At 41.1% G+C, this 19,929-nt stretch overlaps 1 protein-coding gene across 3 annotated transcripts in view; it reads right to left on the minus strand.

The window, feature by feature from the left end:
- The window catches only part of cblb (Cbl proto-oncogene B, E3 ubiquitin protein ligase), a 187,275-nt gene that overhangs the window by 4,938 nt on the left and 162,408 nt on the right, over nt 1-19,929 (minus strand). For all 3 annotated transcript variants that reach the window (XM_071337485.1, XM_071337486.1, XM_071337487.1), the window contains one exon: nt 133-282. In XM_071337485.1, the coding sequence (XP_071193586.1) occupies nt 133-282 (150 nt within the window). The remainder of the gene's footprint in view (nt 1-132; nt 283-19,929) is intronic.

Raw genomic sequence — 19,929 nt, forward strand, 5'->3', positions numbered from 1 at the left:
CTAACCCTTGCCACTGAGGGTATATGTGGTTCAGAGTTGGTAGTTTTATCTAGTTTTATCACTAGATCAGATTCTGGCACTCAAACTGTTTTCTATTGGTATTCTCGAGTTTGGAGGGAAGAAACAGCTCACCGGGGGTTAACAGGAAATGGTCATGTCCGGAGGCAGGCCGGGGAGCTCGTGAGCAGGAGGGGGACGAGGAGAGGCCTGTGAAACTGTGTCTGACGAGTGCAGGGGGCGAGCGCTGTGAGGGAGGCAGGTTGTTGAACAGCTCCTCTGGTGCTGAGACACAATAGTGAGAGGACAAGCAGATAATGGGTTAGGGTTAAAAGGTAATGTTACCGTCTTGGTAAACACTGCATATGTTGGCTCAATCGGAAATTACCTTTATAAGGAGCATAGACGACAAAGCGAGATCGGATTGAATCGGCCAAACTTAATTCCTGGAGGGCCGTCTGTCTGCTGTTTTTGTTATTTCCTTCCAATTCATGTAAATTAAGACCTAGACAACCAGGTGAGGGGAGTTCCTTACTAATCAATTACCTCAATTGAAAAAACAAACAAGGAGCGAAAACCCGACTCACCGAGACATCAGTTTGACACCCTTGGTTTATGTAGTTACTTTCCAGTGAAGGCTTGTTCAGACCTTAGATAATTTAGTTTTACCAATGAGAAGGGAAATGTACACAACAGTGTGACAGATAATCTAAAGATTTCCCGGGGGGAATTAATAGATTTCCCAATTTTACACATTTACTGTCACAGATACATTCACTACCACAGATGCACATTTTGGGGAATATTCAGAGGTGGAAACTTTCCAAGGGAATTAACGGGAATATATGGGATTAATACCATTTAAATGTTGATGTCTTTTGCATTGGATATTTTACCATATCATATGGAGACAGAAACATAAAACTTTTACCTTATCATAAGTAGACATAATTGCAAATTATTAAATCCTTACAATAAAAATCAAATAAAACATTTAGTTACGAATTTAAATAATTAAATGAGTTGACTCTTCACATGGGATGATTTCACTGAACAACAAAAGAAACGGAATATTGAATGATCCCCAATGATCCATCGCATCTCCCAAAAACATTTTCAACATACATCTGTAAAATGATAGTCTAGAAACTAAAGCTTTGGTTGTCTTTCACTCAGGCTTCCATGTCTTCTCCCTGGACCTCCTCAATATCCACTAGAGGCCGACGCTGATACCGATACCAATTATTGGAGGACCAAAAAAGCCGATACCGATTAAATCGGCCGATTTGTATATATATATTTGTAATAATGACAATTACAACAATACTGAATGAACAGTGAACACTTTCATTTTAACTTAATATAATACATCAATAAAATCTATTTAGTCTCAAATAAATAATGAAACATGTTCAATTTGGTTTAAATAATGCAAAAACAAAGTGTTGGAGAAGAAAGTAAAAGTGCAATATGTGCCATGCAAAAAAAGCTAACGTTTAAGTTCCTTGCTCAGAACATGAGAACATATGAAAACAGGTGGTTCCTTTTAACATGAGTCTTCAATATTCCCAGGTAAGAAGTTTTAGGTTGTAGTTATTATAGGACTATTTCTCTCTATACCATTTGTATTTCATATACCTTTGACTATTGGATGTTCTAATAGGTACTTAAGTATTACCAGCCTAATCTCGGGAGTTGATAGGCTTGAAGTCATAAACAATGCTTGAAGCATTGCGTAGAGTTGCTGGCAAACGCAGTAAAGTGCTGTTTGAATGAATACTTACGAGCCTGCTGCTGCCTACCATCGCTCAGTCAGACTGCTCTATCAAATCATAGACTTAATTATAATATAATAACACACACAAATACGAGCCTTAGGTCATTAATATGGTCAAATCCGGAAACTATAATTTCGAAAATAAAACGGTGAAATACCATTCCGTATTTTATCTAACGGGTGGAATCCATAAGTCTAAATATTGCTGTTACATTGCACAACCTTCGATGTTATGTCATAATTACGTACAATTCTGGCAAATTAGTTTGCAACGAGCCAGGCGGCCCAAACTGTTGCATATACCCTGACTGCGTGCAATGAACGCAAGAAAAGTGGCACAATGTCCCTAGTTTAATATTGCCTGCTAACATGAATTTCTTTTAACTAAATATGCAGGTTTATAAAAATATTCTTCTGTGCATTGATTTAAAAGAAAGGCATTGATGTTTATGGATAGGTACATTCGTGCAACGATTGTGTTTTTTCCCCGCAAATGCGCTTTTGTTAAATCATCCCCCGTTTGGCGAAGTTGGCTGTCTTTGTTGGGGAGAAATAGTCTTCACACAGTTCGCAACGAGCCAGGCGGCCCAAACTGCTGCATATACCCTGACTCCGTTGCACAGAACGCAAGAGAAGTGACACAATTTCCCTAGTTAAAAGAAATTCATGTTAGCAGGCAATATTAACTAAATATGCAGGTTTAAAAAATATATACTTGTGTATTGATTTTAAGAAAGGCATCGATGTTTATGGTTAGGTACACATTGGTGCAACGACAGTGCTTTTTTTGCGAATGCGCTTTTGGCGAAGTAGGCTGTGATTCAATGATAAATTAACAGGCACCGCATCGATTATATGCAACGCAGGACACGCTAGATAAACTAGTAATATCATCAACCATGTGTCGTTAACTAGTGATTATGATTGAATGATTGATTGTTTTAGATAAGTTTAATGCTAGCTAGCACCTTACCTTGGCTCCTTGCTGCACTCGCGTAACAGGTAGTCAGCCTGCCACACAGTCTCCTCATGGAGTGCAATGTAATCGGCCATGATCGGTGTCCAAAAATTACGATTACCGATTGTTATGAAAACTAGCTGATGAACTAACTACTATCTGTGAACCAACAGTAATGTTTTCCCTCTACAGTATGTGGTTCATTTTCAGAATGAGAGAATTCGGTAAAAATTAGGCGTTGCTTGTTAATACAAGTGTAGCTGGAGCTGGGCACATCACAGTCTGCTTGGAGTTTGCCAAAAGGCTCCTAAAGGACTCTCAGACCATGAGAAACAAGATGCTCTGGTCTGATGAAAGCAATATTGAACTCTTTGGCCTGAATGCCAAGTGTCACGTCTGGAGGAAACCTTGCACCTTTCCTAAGGTGAAGCATGATGGTGGCAGCATCATGCTGTGGGGATATTTTTCAACAGCAGGGACTGGGAGACTAGTCAGGATCGAGGGAAAGATGAACAGAGCAAAGTACAGAGAGATCCTTGATGAAAACCTGCTCTAGAGCGCTCAGGACCTCAGACTGGGACGAAGGTTCACCTTCCAACAGGACAACGACTCTAAGCACACAGCCAAGACAATGCAGGAGTGGCTTCGGGACAAGTCTCTGAATGTCCTTGAGTGGCCCATCCAGAGCCCGGACTTGAACCCGATCAAAAATCTCTGGAGAGACCTGAAAATAGCTGTGCAGCGACATTCCCCATCCAACCTGACAGAGCTTGCGAGTATCTGCAGAGAAGAATGGAAGAAACTCCCCAAATACAGGTGTATTACCCAAGAAGACTTGAGGCTGTAATCGCTGCCAAAGGTATTTCAACAAAGTACTGAGTAAAGGGTCTGTAACGTAATATTTTTTGGGAAAAATTCAAGAGGTCTGAATACTTTCCGAGTGCACTGTATAATCTTATAGTTGAATATATACTTGTAAAAAATACTTAGTGTACAAAGTGCTAGCCACACAGCTTTGGAGTAGTTAGAAGGTACATTTCCCTGCTTTTGAGAGGATCTGGCTACAGTGGTTCCACCGCGGGACTTAGAGGTACCCAGAGTCACGGCTTCATTGCTCCAGACCACCACAAGGGGGAGTTAGAGCACTCATTATGCATTTGGGTCCCAAGGTTTTTATATGACCAATCATATCGAGTGGTTCCAATGACGAATTTGACGCGGAACCACCCCTTCCTGGTGACTTTCTTCAGCAAAGATGGCTGACAACATTACGGGGAGGCAAATGTAAGTAGTTATAACGTCATAACGAGTCAAGCAAAAAAAATTACAATTGAGAGGAATATGTTAGTTAATAACCTTTTCTCAATAGGGGGTGCTGTTTACACTTTGAAGATTTTTCGTTCCCAGATTAAACTGCCTCGTACTCAATTCTTGCTCGTACAATATGCATATTATTATTACTATTGGATAGAAAACACTCTCTAGTTTCTAAAACCGTTTGAATTATTTCTCTGAGTGAAACAGAACTCATTCTGCAGCTCACTTCCTGTCAAGAAGTGAGATTTCTGAAATTGAGGTCTCTGTTCCAGGGTCGGTTTATAAATTCCCTTATAAGCTATGGGGCTACATGCACTGCATACGCCTTCCCCTAGATGTCAGTAAGCGGTGAGACTTTGAATGGAGCGGATAGCACCATCTGGGGGAGTATAAAACCTCTTGGAACGGAAGTACCGACCTTTTCGACGAGGCGCCTGACGCATGAGGGAAACCGGCATGGCGTCTTCAAAAGCTTTCGGTTTAGCAGTTCTATATCTCCGGCTCTGATTTAATTAGTTTTTTGTCTTAAAAACTTCATAAGGTAGTTAATTTAAACCGACTTATAGCAGTTTATAGCAGTTTATTGCGATTTTCTGGAGTTTCTTTGTCAGGCGTTATCACGAGTTGGGCACCTCTCCGGTACATCGGCGTTAGCAGCTAATTTCTACAGGAGTAGAGGACATCTTTCAACCAAAAGACGATTGTTCTGGACAAAGGACCACTTGCCCAAGATTCTGATGGAAGATCATCCAAAAGTAAGAGCTATTTATGATGTTAATTCGTATATCTGTGGAAAGATGTAAAATTATTAGTCCGCCATTGATTTAGGCATGGTCTCGCTGTAACGCACGCTGAATGTCGAGTAACGTTAATTTAAAAAATCTAACACAGCGGTTGCATTAAGAACTAATGTGTCTTTCATTTGCTGTCCAACCTGTATTTTTTAGTCAAGTTTACGATTAGTTATCGATTAGATTAGGTGCCTCTCCAAGATGGCGCCGGCCAGATTGCCTGAAATGTTGCTACTAATCACATTGTATAACCACGATTTGTGCTGCTAAATATGCACATTTTCGAACAAAACCTATATCCATTGTGTAATATGATGTTACAGGACTGTCATCTGATGAAGTATATCAAGGTTATTCAAAAATTATATATCTTTTGCTGGATTGTTACGATCGCTAACCTTTGCTACTGGTAAACGGCTTGTGTTTCCGGCTATTGTGGTAAGCTAATATAATGCTAAATTGTGTTTTCGCTGTAAAACACTTAAAAAATCTGAAATATGGGCTGGATTCACAAGATGTTGGTCTTTCATTTGCTGTACGCTGTGTATTTTTCAGAAATGTTTTATGATGAGTATTTCGGTATTTGACGTTGGTCTCTGTAATTATTCTGGCTGCTTCGGCACTATTTCAGATTGCAGCTGCAATGTAGAACTGTGATTTATACATGAAATATGCACATTTTTCTAAAAAAACATATGCTATACAATAAATATGTTATCAGACTGTCATCTGATGAAGTTGTTTCTTGGTTAGTGGCTATATATATCTTTATTTGGTCGAATTTGTGATAGCTACCTATGCAGGAAAAAAATGGTGGGAAAAAAAAGTTGTGCCTTTTGCTATCGTGGTTAGCTAATAGATTTACATATTGTGTCTTCCCTGTAAAACATTTTAAAAATCAGAAATGATGGCTGGATTCACAAGATGTGTATCTTTCATCTGGTGTCTTGGACTTGTGATTTAATGATATTTAGATGCTAGTATTTACTTGTGACGCTATGCTAGGCTATGCTAGTCAGCTTTTTTACTGTGGGGGGTGCTCCCGGATCCGGGATTGGGACCAATTAGAAACAATTGTGCATATTTTTTTGCCATAAAGTTAATTTACGAAAATCACTATTTTGCTAGTTTATTTCTGTCATATCCAATACCAGGTGTATCAAACTCCATTCTGTGAATGATGCTGTCTGCATGTATGTATTACAATTATAGACTTCAACATTGTTTACCACTCCTGCTCCTGGGACATCAATGATTACACATTGTAACTATGCAATAGACTAGAAACATGATTTTGTATTTCATATATACAGAATAAAAAACAGTACATCCTGCCAGCACGACCACAGGCATGCTGAATGGCGCGTGGAAGAGAGCGAGGAAAGAGATAGGAGTAACAATCCAAGGCTATTTGCTCAGTGACGTGCATAATAATGTAATGAAACAAGCACGGAGCACGTTTCGAACCCTCAACATTCTAGCCCGAAGTCCAGCACACTATCCACTGGGCCCAAATGTATTAATTGAGGTTGGGGCCGATTGTGGCTAAAAAAAAACGTTTTAATTTGGAATCTTTAACATGTGGAAAGGGGGAAAAGTATTTTTATTTGTTTCTCACAAGCGTAGCAGGCTGTGAATTCTGTTAACAGCGTTTCTAGGATGGGCTATTAGCTGAACAATAGACTATTCAACCTTTACTAAAGAATTAGTATATCAAATAGCCGAGCTAGGTGTGAACCCCCCCTCCCCAACTTGAGCTAGGTGTGATGCCAAATGCTAATTGAGTGTATGTAAACTTCTGACCCACTGGGAATGTGATGAAAGAAATAAAAGCGGAAATAAATCATTCTCCCTACTATTATTCTGACATTTCACATTCTTAAAATAAAGTGGTGATCCTAACTGACCTAAGACAGGGAATTTTTACTAGGATTAAATGTCAGGAATTGTGAAAAACTGAGTTTAAATGTATTTGGCTAAGCTGTATGTAAACTTCCGACTTCAACTGTGTATATATATATATGGTTCGAATTCAAGCTGTATCACATCCGACCGTGATTGGGAGTCACAATTTGCCCAGCGGGTTTGGCCGGGGTAGGCCTTCATTGGCCGGGGTAGGCTGGTGCTGAAAATATAGCTAGCTTGTTATGCAAGTGTTGCACACCAACAGATGGAGAAAACCTACACCAGTCGAGCAATTCATTTCAACAATAATCTTCATTTTAATTTGACTTTACAAACAACAAGAGGGCTTAATTGGAGTCTATTTCTTCAGAGCCTAGACCTATATAAAATAACTTAACTGGCTGAGGTAGGCTTTGAGGCTTTATTAGGCCTACTTACAATTGCAACTGGTCAAAAATGTAGCACATTTTCACAACTGTAGCAGGTGTAGCCCATCATGCAAATGTTTCCTATTAGCAGGACAATAGAGTTTTTATAACCCGGGTACTGTTGTGAAAATCCCCCAACTTGCAATGTATTCGATGCTTAAGTGTTACATTTCTACCTCAAAACAGCAGTACTGTATTTATTCTGCAACATCTTTATGCTTTTGTTAATAAAATAAAATAACAAGAAAAAAGACATTCAAATGCGGATGTTTACATTAGCTACATTTTAGTCCACTTCCACCCAGCTCCACGACCACAGGTAAAACCTTGCTGAGATTATCAATGTATTTGTTGCATTGTTGTATCGTCAATTTCTCTAGCCAAAACATCTTGATGGCCTTGACCAGTTCATCTTTGAGCAAATTGCTCAAGGGCGGAGATGACATGATTGAATGTCTCGCCAGCTTTGATCCACGACTGGGCCTTCAGGACGCAAAGTTCTTTGTTTGTCAGATGAATCATTGGGTCGAAACTACAGAACAGTACAAAACAAGCGAACACACATGGTTACTGTTCTGATCAGTGTTTTAAAATGTGAAAATGTGCAGCATACAGTAAAGACCAGTAGTCGATTTATTTAAGCATTATTTTTAGCATTATTAGGCCTACATTAAATTATCTTAGCCTACTGTACCTGTTCAGTTTCCTGGGCTTTCGAGTTCGGCGTAAAACAGGCATCTGATGATAGTGTTTGCGAATAGCACTGTCCGTGACCAAAATCCCCAAGTCTACCAGTATTTTTGAAATGTGTCCAGTAGATTTTCCGTTCATCCTGAAAGGCCTAATATGCTCACTTAAATGAATAGAGATCCTGATCATGGTGCTACAGTATAATTAAAGTGAGGACCATCGGCAAGCTGCTGTATACTTATAGCCCACTGTAACCTGAAAGTCATGCCTTTCCTCCCCCCGCCCAAAACTCCACCCTTAACACAGTTACCATTCAAAAACGAGCTCTTAATAAAAAATAAATGACATTGCGACCAAAGAAAACAGACGAAATGGACATAGTTTTCTTCAAACCAGCTTCTATTTATGGTGTTACCTGTTCCAGGGTTAGGACTGTAACCACCAGCTTCTTTCTATGGTGCTACCTGTTCCAGGGATAGGACTGTAACCACCAGCTTCTTTCTATGGTGTTACCTGTTCCAGGGTTAGGACTGTAACCACCAGCTTCTTTCTGTGGTGCTACCTGTTCCAGGGTTAGGACTGTAACCACCAGCTTCTATCTATGGTGCTACCTGTTCCAGAGTTAGGACTGTAACCACCAGCTTCTATCTATGGTGCTACCTGTTCCAGAGTTAGGACTGTAACCACCAGCTTCTTTCTATGGTGCTACCTGTTCCAGGGTTAGGACTGTAACCATCAGCTTCTTTCTATGGTGCTACCTGTTCCAGGGTTAGGACTGTAACCACCAGCTTCTTTCTATGGTGCTACCTGTTCCAGGGTTAGGACCGTAACCACCAGCTTCTTTCTATGGTGTTACCCGTTCCAGGGTTAGGACTGTAACCACCAGCTTATTTCTATGGTGCTGCCTGTTCCAGGGTTAGGACTGTAACCACCAGCTTCTTTCTATGGTGCTACCTGTTCCAGGGATAGGACTGTAACCACCAGCTTCTTTCTATGGTGCTACCTGTTCCAGGGTTAGGACTGTAACCACCAGCTTATTTCTGTGGTGCTACCTGTTCCAGGGTTAGGACTGTAACCACCAGCTTATTTCTATGGTGCTACCTGTTCCAGAGTTAGGACTGTAACCACCAGCTTCTATCTATGGTGCTACCTGTTCCAGAGTTAGGACTGTAACCACCAGCTTCTTTCTATGGTGCTACCTGTTCCAGGGTTAGGACTGTAACCATCAGCTTCTTTCTATGGTGCTACCTGTTCCAGGGTTAGGACTGTAACCACCAGCTTCTTTCTATGGTGCTACCTGTTCCAGGGTTAGGACCGTAACCACCAGCTTCTTTCTATGGTGTTACCCGTTCCAGGGTTAGGACTGTAACCACCAGCTTATTTCTATGGTGCTGCCTGTTCCAGGGTTAGGACTGTAACCACCAGCTTCTATCTATGGTGCTACCTGTTCCAGGGTTAGGACTGTAACCACCAGCTTCTTTCTATGGTGCTACCTGTTCCAGGGTTAGGACTGTAACCACCAGCTTCTTTCTATGGTGTTACCTGTTCCAGAGTTAGGACTGTAACCACCAGCTTATTTCTATGGTGCTATCCGTTCCAGGGTTAGGACTGTAACGACCAGCTTCTATCTATGGTGCTACCTGTTCCAGGGTTAGGACTGTAACCACCAGCTTCTTTCTATGGTGCTACCTGTTCCAGGGTTAGGAATGTAACCACCAGCTTCTTTCTATGGTGTTACCTGTTCCAGGGTTAGGACTGTAAACACCAGCTTCTTTCTATGGTGTTAGGACTGTAACCACCAGCTTCTTTCTATGGTGTTACCTGTTCCAGAGTTAGGACTGTAACCACCAGCTTATTTCTATGGTGCTATCCGTTCCAGGGTTAGGACTGTAACCACCAGCTTCTATCTATGGTGCTACCTGTTCCAGGGTTAGGACTGTAACCACCAGCTTCTTTCTATGGTGCTACCTGTTCCAGGGTTAGGACTGTAACCACCAGCTTCTTCCTATGGTGTTACCTGTTCCAGGGTTAGGACTGTAACCACCAGCTTCTTTCTATGGTGCTACCTGTTCCAGGGTTAGAACTGTAACCACCAGCTTCTTTCTATGGTGCTACCCGTTCCAGGGTTAGGACTGTAACCACCAGCTTCTTTCTATGGTTCTACCCGTTCCAGGGTTAGGACTGTAACCACCAGCTTATTTCTATGGTGCTACCTGTTCCAGGGTTAGGACTGTAACCACCAGCTTCTTTCTATGGTGCTACCTGTTCCAAGGTTAGGACTGTAACCACCAGAGGACTTGAAAATGAGCCGGAGCTAAGAGGATCACCAAAACTAAAGCTATTTTGGTTTCAGAGCATTTTATTTATTTTTTTAAAAAGGAGAGAAGGTATATAGCCTATCAATGAGTATGCATACTCTATAATAAAATCGATAATTGTGTACTAAAAACATGAATGTGTTTTTGCAGAGCTTACAACCATGTCAACAACCATCACGGAGATCAGTGGACAAAGGGCTGGACAACAGGCCAACGAAAAAACGCATGGTTGCCAAGAAAGCGGTTAGTTAAGCTAGATTCTTAAAATGTGTACGCAGCATTTGTGTGTTGGAGTCACTTTTAATTCTTAATTGATCTGCAGTTTCTATCATAGGCCACTGTAATCGATGGGGGCTCAGGGCGGTACCATTCTGCTCATCTGATGAAGATGCTCATGGGTGAGATTCAAACTTTGAAGACCAAGATCGGGTCATTGAAGGCAGACCATCAGAAAGAGAAACATTCTCTGAGGGCAAAGAGACGGGCGACAGCTGACGCATTGGTCCAGAGCCAGGCGCTATTGGCGGAGAGTCAGGTGGAGATGTGTAACCGAAGAGAGATACCACGAGTGGGCACAGAATACAAATTGGGATGGATCCTAAGGCAAATGTGGCTTACCAATGAACCTCCGGGTGTTAATCATTAATAGTATGTCTCAGAAGTTTCCGTCCATGACTGATGCAACCGGAAAAGCATTAAAGACAGAGTTAATGAGTACTTGAGGTCACGAGAAAGCCTGGTCATGGCCTACTCTCCCTTATGTAAGGAATTAGGCACTTTCCCATGTTTACTACAGTATGTACTGTATCCTATGTTTCGTTAATAAAATAATGATAAAATACTATTTAAAAATTCTGATGTTTATTTAGTTATGGATCCATAACGAATGACTTGTTCAAATATGCCATGATATTCTTGTGATATGTGTTGACTGAATATAAGCAAGTGATTTCAGCTTTTTTGCCTTTTTCTCGGTTAAATGAAAACGAAATCTCCAAAATATCATTACTTTTTAATCAAAGTGATTATTATTATTAATTATAATAATTAATCTAAAAAAACTGGGATCTTTTAATGTAGACTGTACTATACTGTACTGTTTTACAAATCTTTCATTGAGAGTATTTTATCTTTTTGTATTGTTTGTTGGTTTGGCAATGCCACTGTCAGACAGAGAAATATGCTGAGAAGGATTATCACCACAGCAAGCAAGGTACTGGGAGTCAAACAGACAGGCCTGGAGGAGATCTTTAAGGTCAGGGCCCTCCGCAAGGCTCACAAAATAATTTCAGACCCAAGCCACCTCCTGTACCCGGACTTTGAACTACTTCCCTCTGGGCGCAGGTATAGGACACCCGTCAGCGGGAAAAACAGAACTAGACAATCATTTGTGCCAGGTGTGATATCCCTCCTAAATAGATAAGGCTAATGTTCCTATCGACTCAATAAGGCTAGCAGGCTAGTCTTTTTTTATTGGTATGTAAATGTTATGAAAGTTGTATTGTCAATTTTGTTTTGTATTTTAACGCCACTTTAAACGTGTACATGACACTGCAACAAAAGTCAGTAAGTAAGTAAATTAATTTAGAATTATATTAAAGCCCCTTAGGATCTGTGATAATTTCTAACGGAAAATGCCCCTTAGATATTAATTTAGAGTCCTCCAATCCTCTAAATGTAATTATTGGCAGAGAGTAACGTCATTGAAAAAAATATTTTTAGATATACTGTAGGCCTACCATAGGTGAAATGAGTCTCACTAGTGTTGAGTAATGTCTAATGAAGGCAAACAATTTAGAATCCTCCAATTAATTAAGCAAGTACCAGTCAAAAGTTTGCACACACCTACTCATTCCAGGATTTTTCTTTATTTTTTACTATGTTCTACATTGTAGAATAATAGGGAAGACATCAGAACTATGAAATAACACATATGGAATCAGTTGAGAAAAAAATATTATTTACAGGGCCAGCCTACTCCTTCCTCCCCAACGGGGATTTGAACCCCGGTCTCCCACTTGCCCCGCATTCTGTAGTACAGACATGGCCTGCTCTCTCTTATGTAAGGAATTAGGCACATTCCCATGTTTACTACATACAGTATGTATTGTAGACCGCACAGTAGCCTAATAAACACATTTCGTTAATAAAATAATGATAAAAAATACTCTTTCAAAATGCAGATGTTGATTTAGTTATAGATCTATAACGAATTACTATGGGAATAAATATCACTGATTTACAGAAATATTGGAACAAAGATGTCTAATGAAGGCAAACAATTTCGAATCCTCCGATCCTGTAGCCTACTCCCGATGTCACGTTGTACAGCGCCATAGAAACCCTGAGGGTTTTGTTTTTTGTTTTTCTCTGAATAGAAACACCATAATATTAATCTAATTCATTAATTTTTTTAAATCAATCCCATATAGTATGTTATTACAAAAAAGGTTTTAAATTCTCTGGTAATACCAATATGGACTACTATCAAATGCTTCTCAAAGATGCCCTCTGATGGTCAAACTAGCAATAGCAAGTAACAGAAAAAATGGCTTGTAATTAAATGACGTGCCACAGAATGCTGCGGCAGCATGCAAGGTGTGCCGCAGTATGACACAACTTTTAAAGGAGAAACCACTGTAGTACATACCCATTGACTTTCAGCAATTACGCTAATCTAATGATATGCTACCTTCAACTTCCTTCAAACTGCATGCAGAGACATACAAATGGTATGCATGAGTTCCTCAGACTCTGGGTAAGTAGGAAATTAGCCCAAAACCCGAAGTATCCCTTTAATGTGTTATGTTGTGTTCTGTGATTAAAGGCTAATTAAGCTTGTACTCTGCCTGTTCTGCAGTCTTAATGAGACTGGCATACAGTATGTGCATGTGATACTAAATAGCCTACTAAAATGAGATTGTTAAAATTGGCACCATTTAAATTACGTTTGGCCATTTTTGGGGGGTTCACAGCAAATTTTTAGGGGCTCAAATAACTAAAACTAGATTGGTACAAAATAATCTAATTTGGCATACAGAAACTAGAGACCATGAATTACTTGATCAAAAATAATGGCACCGATTGGCCTATAGGTGGCGCTGTTATAAGCAAACTCACTTAAACCCTTATATCAGCCACCTTGTTTGACCTGGAGACTTGAAACTTTGTATGCAGGCGTCAAGATAGATTTTCCTCCATATTGGAAATTTTGTTAATGACAAACTTATTCTCATGAACCATAAGTCCAAATAACACCAAATGTTTGGTATGTAGACCCATGGTACATCTCTTAAGTTAGTTAAGGGATTGGTTAAGATATGGATGAGTTATTGATACATCCAATTAAATCCTTTTTAAATCCACTTCACAGTGGCCTATCAACTTTAAACTTCATCAAAGGCATTAACACAATGAACCATGTTAAGTTTGGCATTGATATCTTACAAAAATATAGAAACTATTAACAATTCACTTTTTTGACAATGTAACGCTAATGCTTCAACTAATCATAAAAAATATTCTCACAGATAAAAGTCATATTCAGTCCAAATTAGGTCTTTGGACTCATCACAAAGACTTCAAGAAAATAACATTGATGCATTCAAAGATGGCCACACTATATGAGTACTGTAGATGCATATTAGAACATATGCAAAAATATGCTAACTTAACACTAAATGACAAATCTAATATTCTCGTGCCCCAATAGCATTGTTGCAGAGGGCTTGCTAACAGTGTTTGAGTTATCTAAGCCGCTTTCTTGTAAAACAGCTCAGCGAGGTAACAAAAAGCTAATTTGCGACGCTAGCTAGACTGCTTCTCGATTCGGAAGCTCATGGGGCTTCAGGGGCCAGCGAGTTAGATGATTCCATTATGGGCAACAACAACTGGCTACTAGAACTGAATCGATGGACATGGGGCAATGACATTTGGTATGTAAACCTTATGGGGTTTGAAATTACTGACACCCTTCTTGTCAATATGTTGTTTCCACTTTGGAAAAAATCGTGCCCAAATTAAACTGCCTCGTACTCTATTCTAGATCGTACAATATGCATATTATTATTACTATTGGATAGAAAACACTCTCAAGTGTGGCCATACAACAGTGGCCACTGTGAGAGCAAAACTACAAGATTATGTTATACTGTTTATGCATCAAATAGCTTTGATGAGTACTTTCTCATGAGATGTCTGTGTGAAGTGAGAGGAGCCTAAAGACCTACAGCTGGCAATCCAGCTGGCAATCCATTGCTCTATTCCTGGAGGAGTAGAGCAAAACTCTTATTGTGTCTAATCATTCTTGCATCTGGGAAACAACACCAGAGGCAGATTACCACAGGATGAACCCGGAGTGGTTTATGGTGCCCCCCCAATCTATATGGGAGGGGTGGAACCAGCCATGACTAAGCATTCTTAGTGTCAGCTATATAAAGAACTCTGTATTTTGGTAAAGGTTAAGCTACCCGACCCAACAGTCAAGGGTGTTGGGTTGACTAGTCTCATTATTGCAATAATTCATCGGTATTAAATAAAGATGATTGTTTGAAGAAATTACAAAGTCTCTTTCAGTATGAATTTCCACGACATCATGCACGCTTCCAACTCAATCATCAAGTTTGCAGACGAGACAGCCTACAGGTAGGAGGTGAGTGCCTGGGAATGTGGTGCCAGGAAAATAACCTCTCACCCAACATCAACAAAACAAAGAAGCTGATCGTGGAATTCAGGAAACAGCAGAGGGAGCACCCCCTTATCCATATTGAAGGGACAGCAGGGAGAAGGTGGAAAGCGTCAAGTTCCTCTGGGTATTTTATTTATTTATTTAACCTTTATTTAACGAGGCAAGTGAGTTAAGAACAAATTCGTATTTACAATGACGACCTACCCCGGCCAAACCCTAACCCGGACGATGCTGGGCCAATTGTGTGGCGCCCTATGGGACTCCCAATCACGACTGGTTGTGATACAGCCTGGAATCGAACCAGGGTCCGTAGTGCCACCTCTAGCACTGAGATGCAGTGCCTTAGACCGCAGAGCCACTCACATCACTGACAAACTGAAATGTTTCACCCACACAGACAGTGTGGTGAAGAAGGCACAACAGCGTCTCTTCAACCTCAGGAGGCTGAAGAAATTTGTCTAGGCACCTAAAACCCTCACAAAATTTTACATATGCACAATTGAGAGCATCCTGTCGGGCTGTATCACAGCCTGGTACGGCAACTGCACCGCCCTCAACTGCAATATTCTCCAGAGGGTGGTGCGGTCTGCACAACGCATCACCAGTGGCAAACTACCTGCCCTACAGAACACCTACAGCACCCGATGTCACAGGAAGGCCAAAAAGATCATCAAGGACAACAACCACCCGAGCCACTGCCCATTCATCCTGCTATCATCCCGAAGGCGAGGTCAGTACAGGTGCATCAAAGCTGGGACAGAGAGACTGAAAAACAGCTTCTATCTCAAGGCCATAAGACTGTTAAATAGCCATCACTAGCACATTAGAGGCTGCTGCCCCATATACATAGACTTGAAAGAACTGGCCACTTTAATAATGGAACACTAGTCACTTTAATAATGTTTACATATTTTGCATTATTCATCTCATATGTATAGACTGTATTCTATCCTATTCTACTGTATCTTAGTCTATGTCGCTCTGACATTGCTCACCCAAATATTTATATATTCTTAACTCCATTACTTTAGATTTGTGTGTGCTATGTGTATTATTGTGAAATTGGTAGGTATTACTTGTTAGATATTACTGCACTGTTGATTTGGCCTTGTGTTTTAGGTTATTGTCCTGCTGAAACCTGAACGTGGTTTTCTTCTAGGATTTTGCCTGTGCTTAGCTCCATTACATTAATTTTTTATCCTGAAAAACTCCCCAGTCCTTAAAACCTCTTGACACTACAGGGGGTGCTGTTTCAACTTGGACATTTATCGTTCCCAAATTAAACTGCCTCGTACTCAATTCTTGCTCGTACAATATGCATATTATTATTACTATTGGATAGAAAACAATCTCTAGTTTCTAAAACCGTTTGAATTATGTCTGTGGGTGAACCAGAACTCTTTCTGCAGCGAAATTCATGTCAGGAACTGCGACGGTCTGAAAACGAGGCTCTGTTCTCAGATCAGTTTAAAGCTCTGTATGTATCCTATGGGTCGACATAAACTGCACCCGCCTTCCCCTGGATGTCAGTAACCAATGAGAAGTGGAATGGAGTGTCTACGTAGTTCTCAGAGCTTATAAAAGGCCAAGGAATGAAGGGAGCTCTCTTTTCGTCGTTCGTCATTCGCGCAAAGCAAGACCTCAGGATGGCATTTTGAAACGCTCAGTTATCGGCCTTAGCTATATTCGTCTGTAATTTAATTCGATATAGGTGTTAGAAACATCATAACGAAGTTATTTTAAACCGAGTTATATCAGTTTATGCGAGTATATTGCTATTTTCGGAATTTCCTTAGTATTGCGTTTTGAGGACTTGGGCATGTTGTGGCCACATAGCTAATGTTAGCTGCTAATTCCGAAGTTGAAGACAACGTTTTACAACCAAGCAACGATTATTTTGGACAAAGGACCACTTGCCCAAGATTCTGATGGAAGCTCGTCCAAAAGTAAGAGCTATTTATGATGTTATTCCGTATTTATGTGGAAAAATGTAAACGCATTTGTCCGCCATTATTGCGGCACTAGTCTGGCTGTAACGCACACTGTATGTCTAGTAACGTTAATTTAAAAAATCTAACTCAGCGGTTGCATTAATAACTAATGCATCTTTCATTTGCTATCCAACCTGTATTTTTTAGTCAAGTTTACGATTATTTATTGATTAGATTAGGTGCCTTTCCAAGATGGCGCCGGCCAGAATGCATGACCTGTTGCCACTGATCACATTGTATAACCACGATTTGTGCTGCTAAATATGCACATTTTCGAACAAAACCTATATGCATTGTGTAATATGATGTTACAGGACTGTCATCTGACGAAGTATATCAAGGTTAGTCCAAAATTATATATATTTTGCTGTATTGTTACGATCGCTAACCTGTGCTGCTGGTAAATTGCTTGTGTTTCTGGCTATTGTGCTAAGCTAATATAATGCTATATTGTGTTTTCGCTGTAAAACACTTAAAAAATCTGACATATTGGCTGGATTCACAAGATGTTGGGCTTTCATTTGCTGTACGCTGTGTATTTTTCAGAAATGTTTTAAGATGAGTAATTAGGTATTTGACGTTGGTCTCTGTAATTATTCTGGCAGCTTCGGCACTATTTCAGATTGCAGCTGCAATGTAGAACTGTGATTTATACCTGAAATATGCACATTTTTCTAAAAAAACATATGCTATACAATAAATATGTTATCAGACTGTCATCTTATGAAGTTGTTTCTTGGTTAGTGGCTATATATATCTTTATTTGGTCGAATTTGTGATAGCTACTGATGGAGTAAAAAACTGGTGGAGTAAATAAAGTGGTGTCTTTTGCTAACGTGGTTAGCTAATAGATTTACATATTGTGTCTTCCCTGTAAAACATTTTAAAAATCAGAAATGATGGCTGGATTCACAAGATGTGTATCTTTCATCTGGTGTCTTGGACTTGTGATTTAATGATATTTAGATGCTAGTATTTACTTGTGACGCTATGCTAGGCTATGCTAGTCAGCTTTTTTACTGTGGGGGGTGCTCCCGGATCCGGGTTTGGGAGGAATTAGAGGTTAACGATTACAAGCATACCCATAACATGATGCAGCCACCGCTACATTGAAAATATGGAGAGTGGTGCTCAGTTATGTGTTGTATTGGATTTGCCCAAAACATAACACTTTGTATTCAGGACGAAAATTGAAATGCTTTGCCACATTTCTTGCAGTATTACTTTAGTGCCTTGTTGCAAACGAGATGCATTTAAACTCTGGAGACTCCTTTGGTATCTAGAAAGTTATGCAGATCAGCCTTTGGTTTCCTTGTGCCTTGCATGTGGAATGATCTACAATGCACTTTAAAACTGGATGAATTGGTGCATCTAGGGCATTTTAACTTTTTAACTGAATATTTTTTTATCATTTTGTTTAGCTTTTTGTGTATTGTTGTGCATTATAACGTGTATTTGGGAATGTGTATATAAATGTGTAGTTTAATGTGTTTATTGTATTTTGATGTGTATTTTGGTGCTAGACAGAGCTCATCTGGAAAAGAGACCTTGGATCCTGGACTTCCTGATGGGCCACCCCCAGGTGGTAAGGGTAGGCAACATCACATCTGCCACGCTGATCCTCAACACTGGGGCCCCTCAGGGATGAGTGCTTAGTCCCTTCCTGTACTCCTGTACTCCATGTTCACCCACGACTGCGTGGCCAATCACGACTCCAACACCATCATTAAGTTTGCTGACGACACAACAGTCGTAGGCCTGATCACCGACAATGATGAGAGCCTATATTGAGGAGGTCAGAGACCTGATCGTGGAGCAGCTGATCGTGAGCAGCCGATCAGAGCAGCTGATCGTGGACTACAGGAAAAGGCGGGCCGAACAGGCCCCCATTAACATCGATGGGGCTGTAGTGGAGCGGGTCAAGAGTTTCAAGTTCCTTTGTGTCCACATCACCAACAAACTATCATGGTCCAAACACACCAAGACAGTCGTGAAGAGGGCACAACAACACCTTTTCCCCCTCTGGAGACTGAAAAGATTTGGCATGGGTCCTCAGATCCTCAAAAAGTTCTACAGCTGCACCATAGAGAGCATCTTGACCAATTGCATCTCCGCCTGGTATGGGCGAGCTGGGCATCTCCGGCGCGGCCCACGCTTGGATTGCGTCCTACCTGACAGGTCGCTCCTACCAGGTGGCGTGGCGAGAATCTGTCTCCGCACCACGTGCTCTCACCACTGGTGTCCCCCAGGGCTCTGTTCTAGGCCCTCTCCTATTCTCGCTATACACCAAGTCACTTGGCTCTGTCATATCCTCACATGGTCTCTCCTATCATTGCTATGCAGACGACACACAATTAATCTTCTCCTTTCCCCCCTCTGATAACCAGGTGGTGAATCGCATCTCTGCATGTCTGGCAGACATATCAGTGTGGATGACGGATCACCACCTCAAGCTGAACCTCGGCAAGACGGAGCTGCTCTTCCTCCCGGGGAAGGACTGCCCGTTCCATGATCTCGCCATCACGGTTGACAACTCCATTGTGTCCTCCTCCCAGAGTGCTAAGAACCTTGGCGTGATCCTGGACAACACCCTGTCGTTCTCAACTAACATCAAGGCGGTGACCCGTTCCTGTAGGTTCATGCTCTACAACATTCGCAGAGTACGACCCTGCCTCACGCAGGAAGCGGCGCAGGTCCTAATCCAGGCACTTGTCATCTCCCGTCTGGATTACTGCAACTCGCTGTTGGCTGGGCTCCCTGCCTGTGCCATTAAACCCCTACAACTCATCCAGAACGCCGCAGCCCGTCTGGTGTTCAACTTTCCCAAGTTCTCTCACGTCACCCCGCTCCTCCGCTCTCTCCACTGGCTTCCAGTTGAAGCTCGCATCCGCTACAAGACCATGGTGCTTGCCTACGGAGCTGTGAGGGGAACGGCACCTCCGTACCTTCAGGCTCTGATCAGGCCCTACACCCAAACAAGGGCACTGCGTTCATCCACCTCTGGCCTGCTCGCCTCCCTACCTCTGAGGAAGTACAGTTCCCGCTCAGCCCAGTCAAAACTGTTCGCTTC

This window comes from Salvelinus alpinus, chromosome 13, assembly GCF_045679555.1.
Source record: "Salvelinus alpinus chromosome 13, SLU_Salpinus.1, whole genome shotgun sequence".
NCBI classification, from domain to species: Eukaryota; Metazoa; Chordata; class Actinopteri; order Salmoniformes; family Salmonidae; genus Salvelinus; species Salvelinus alpinus.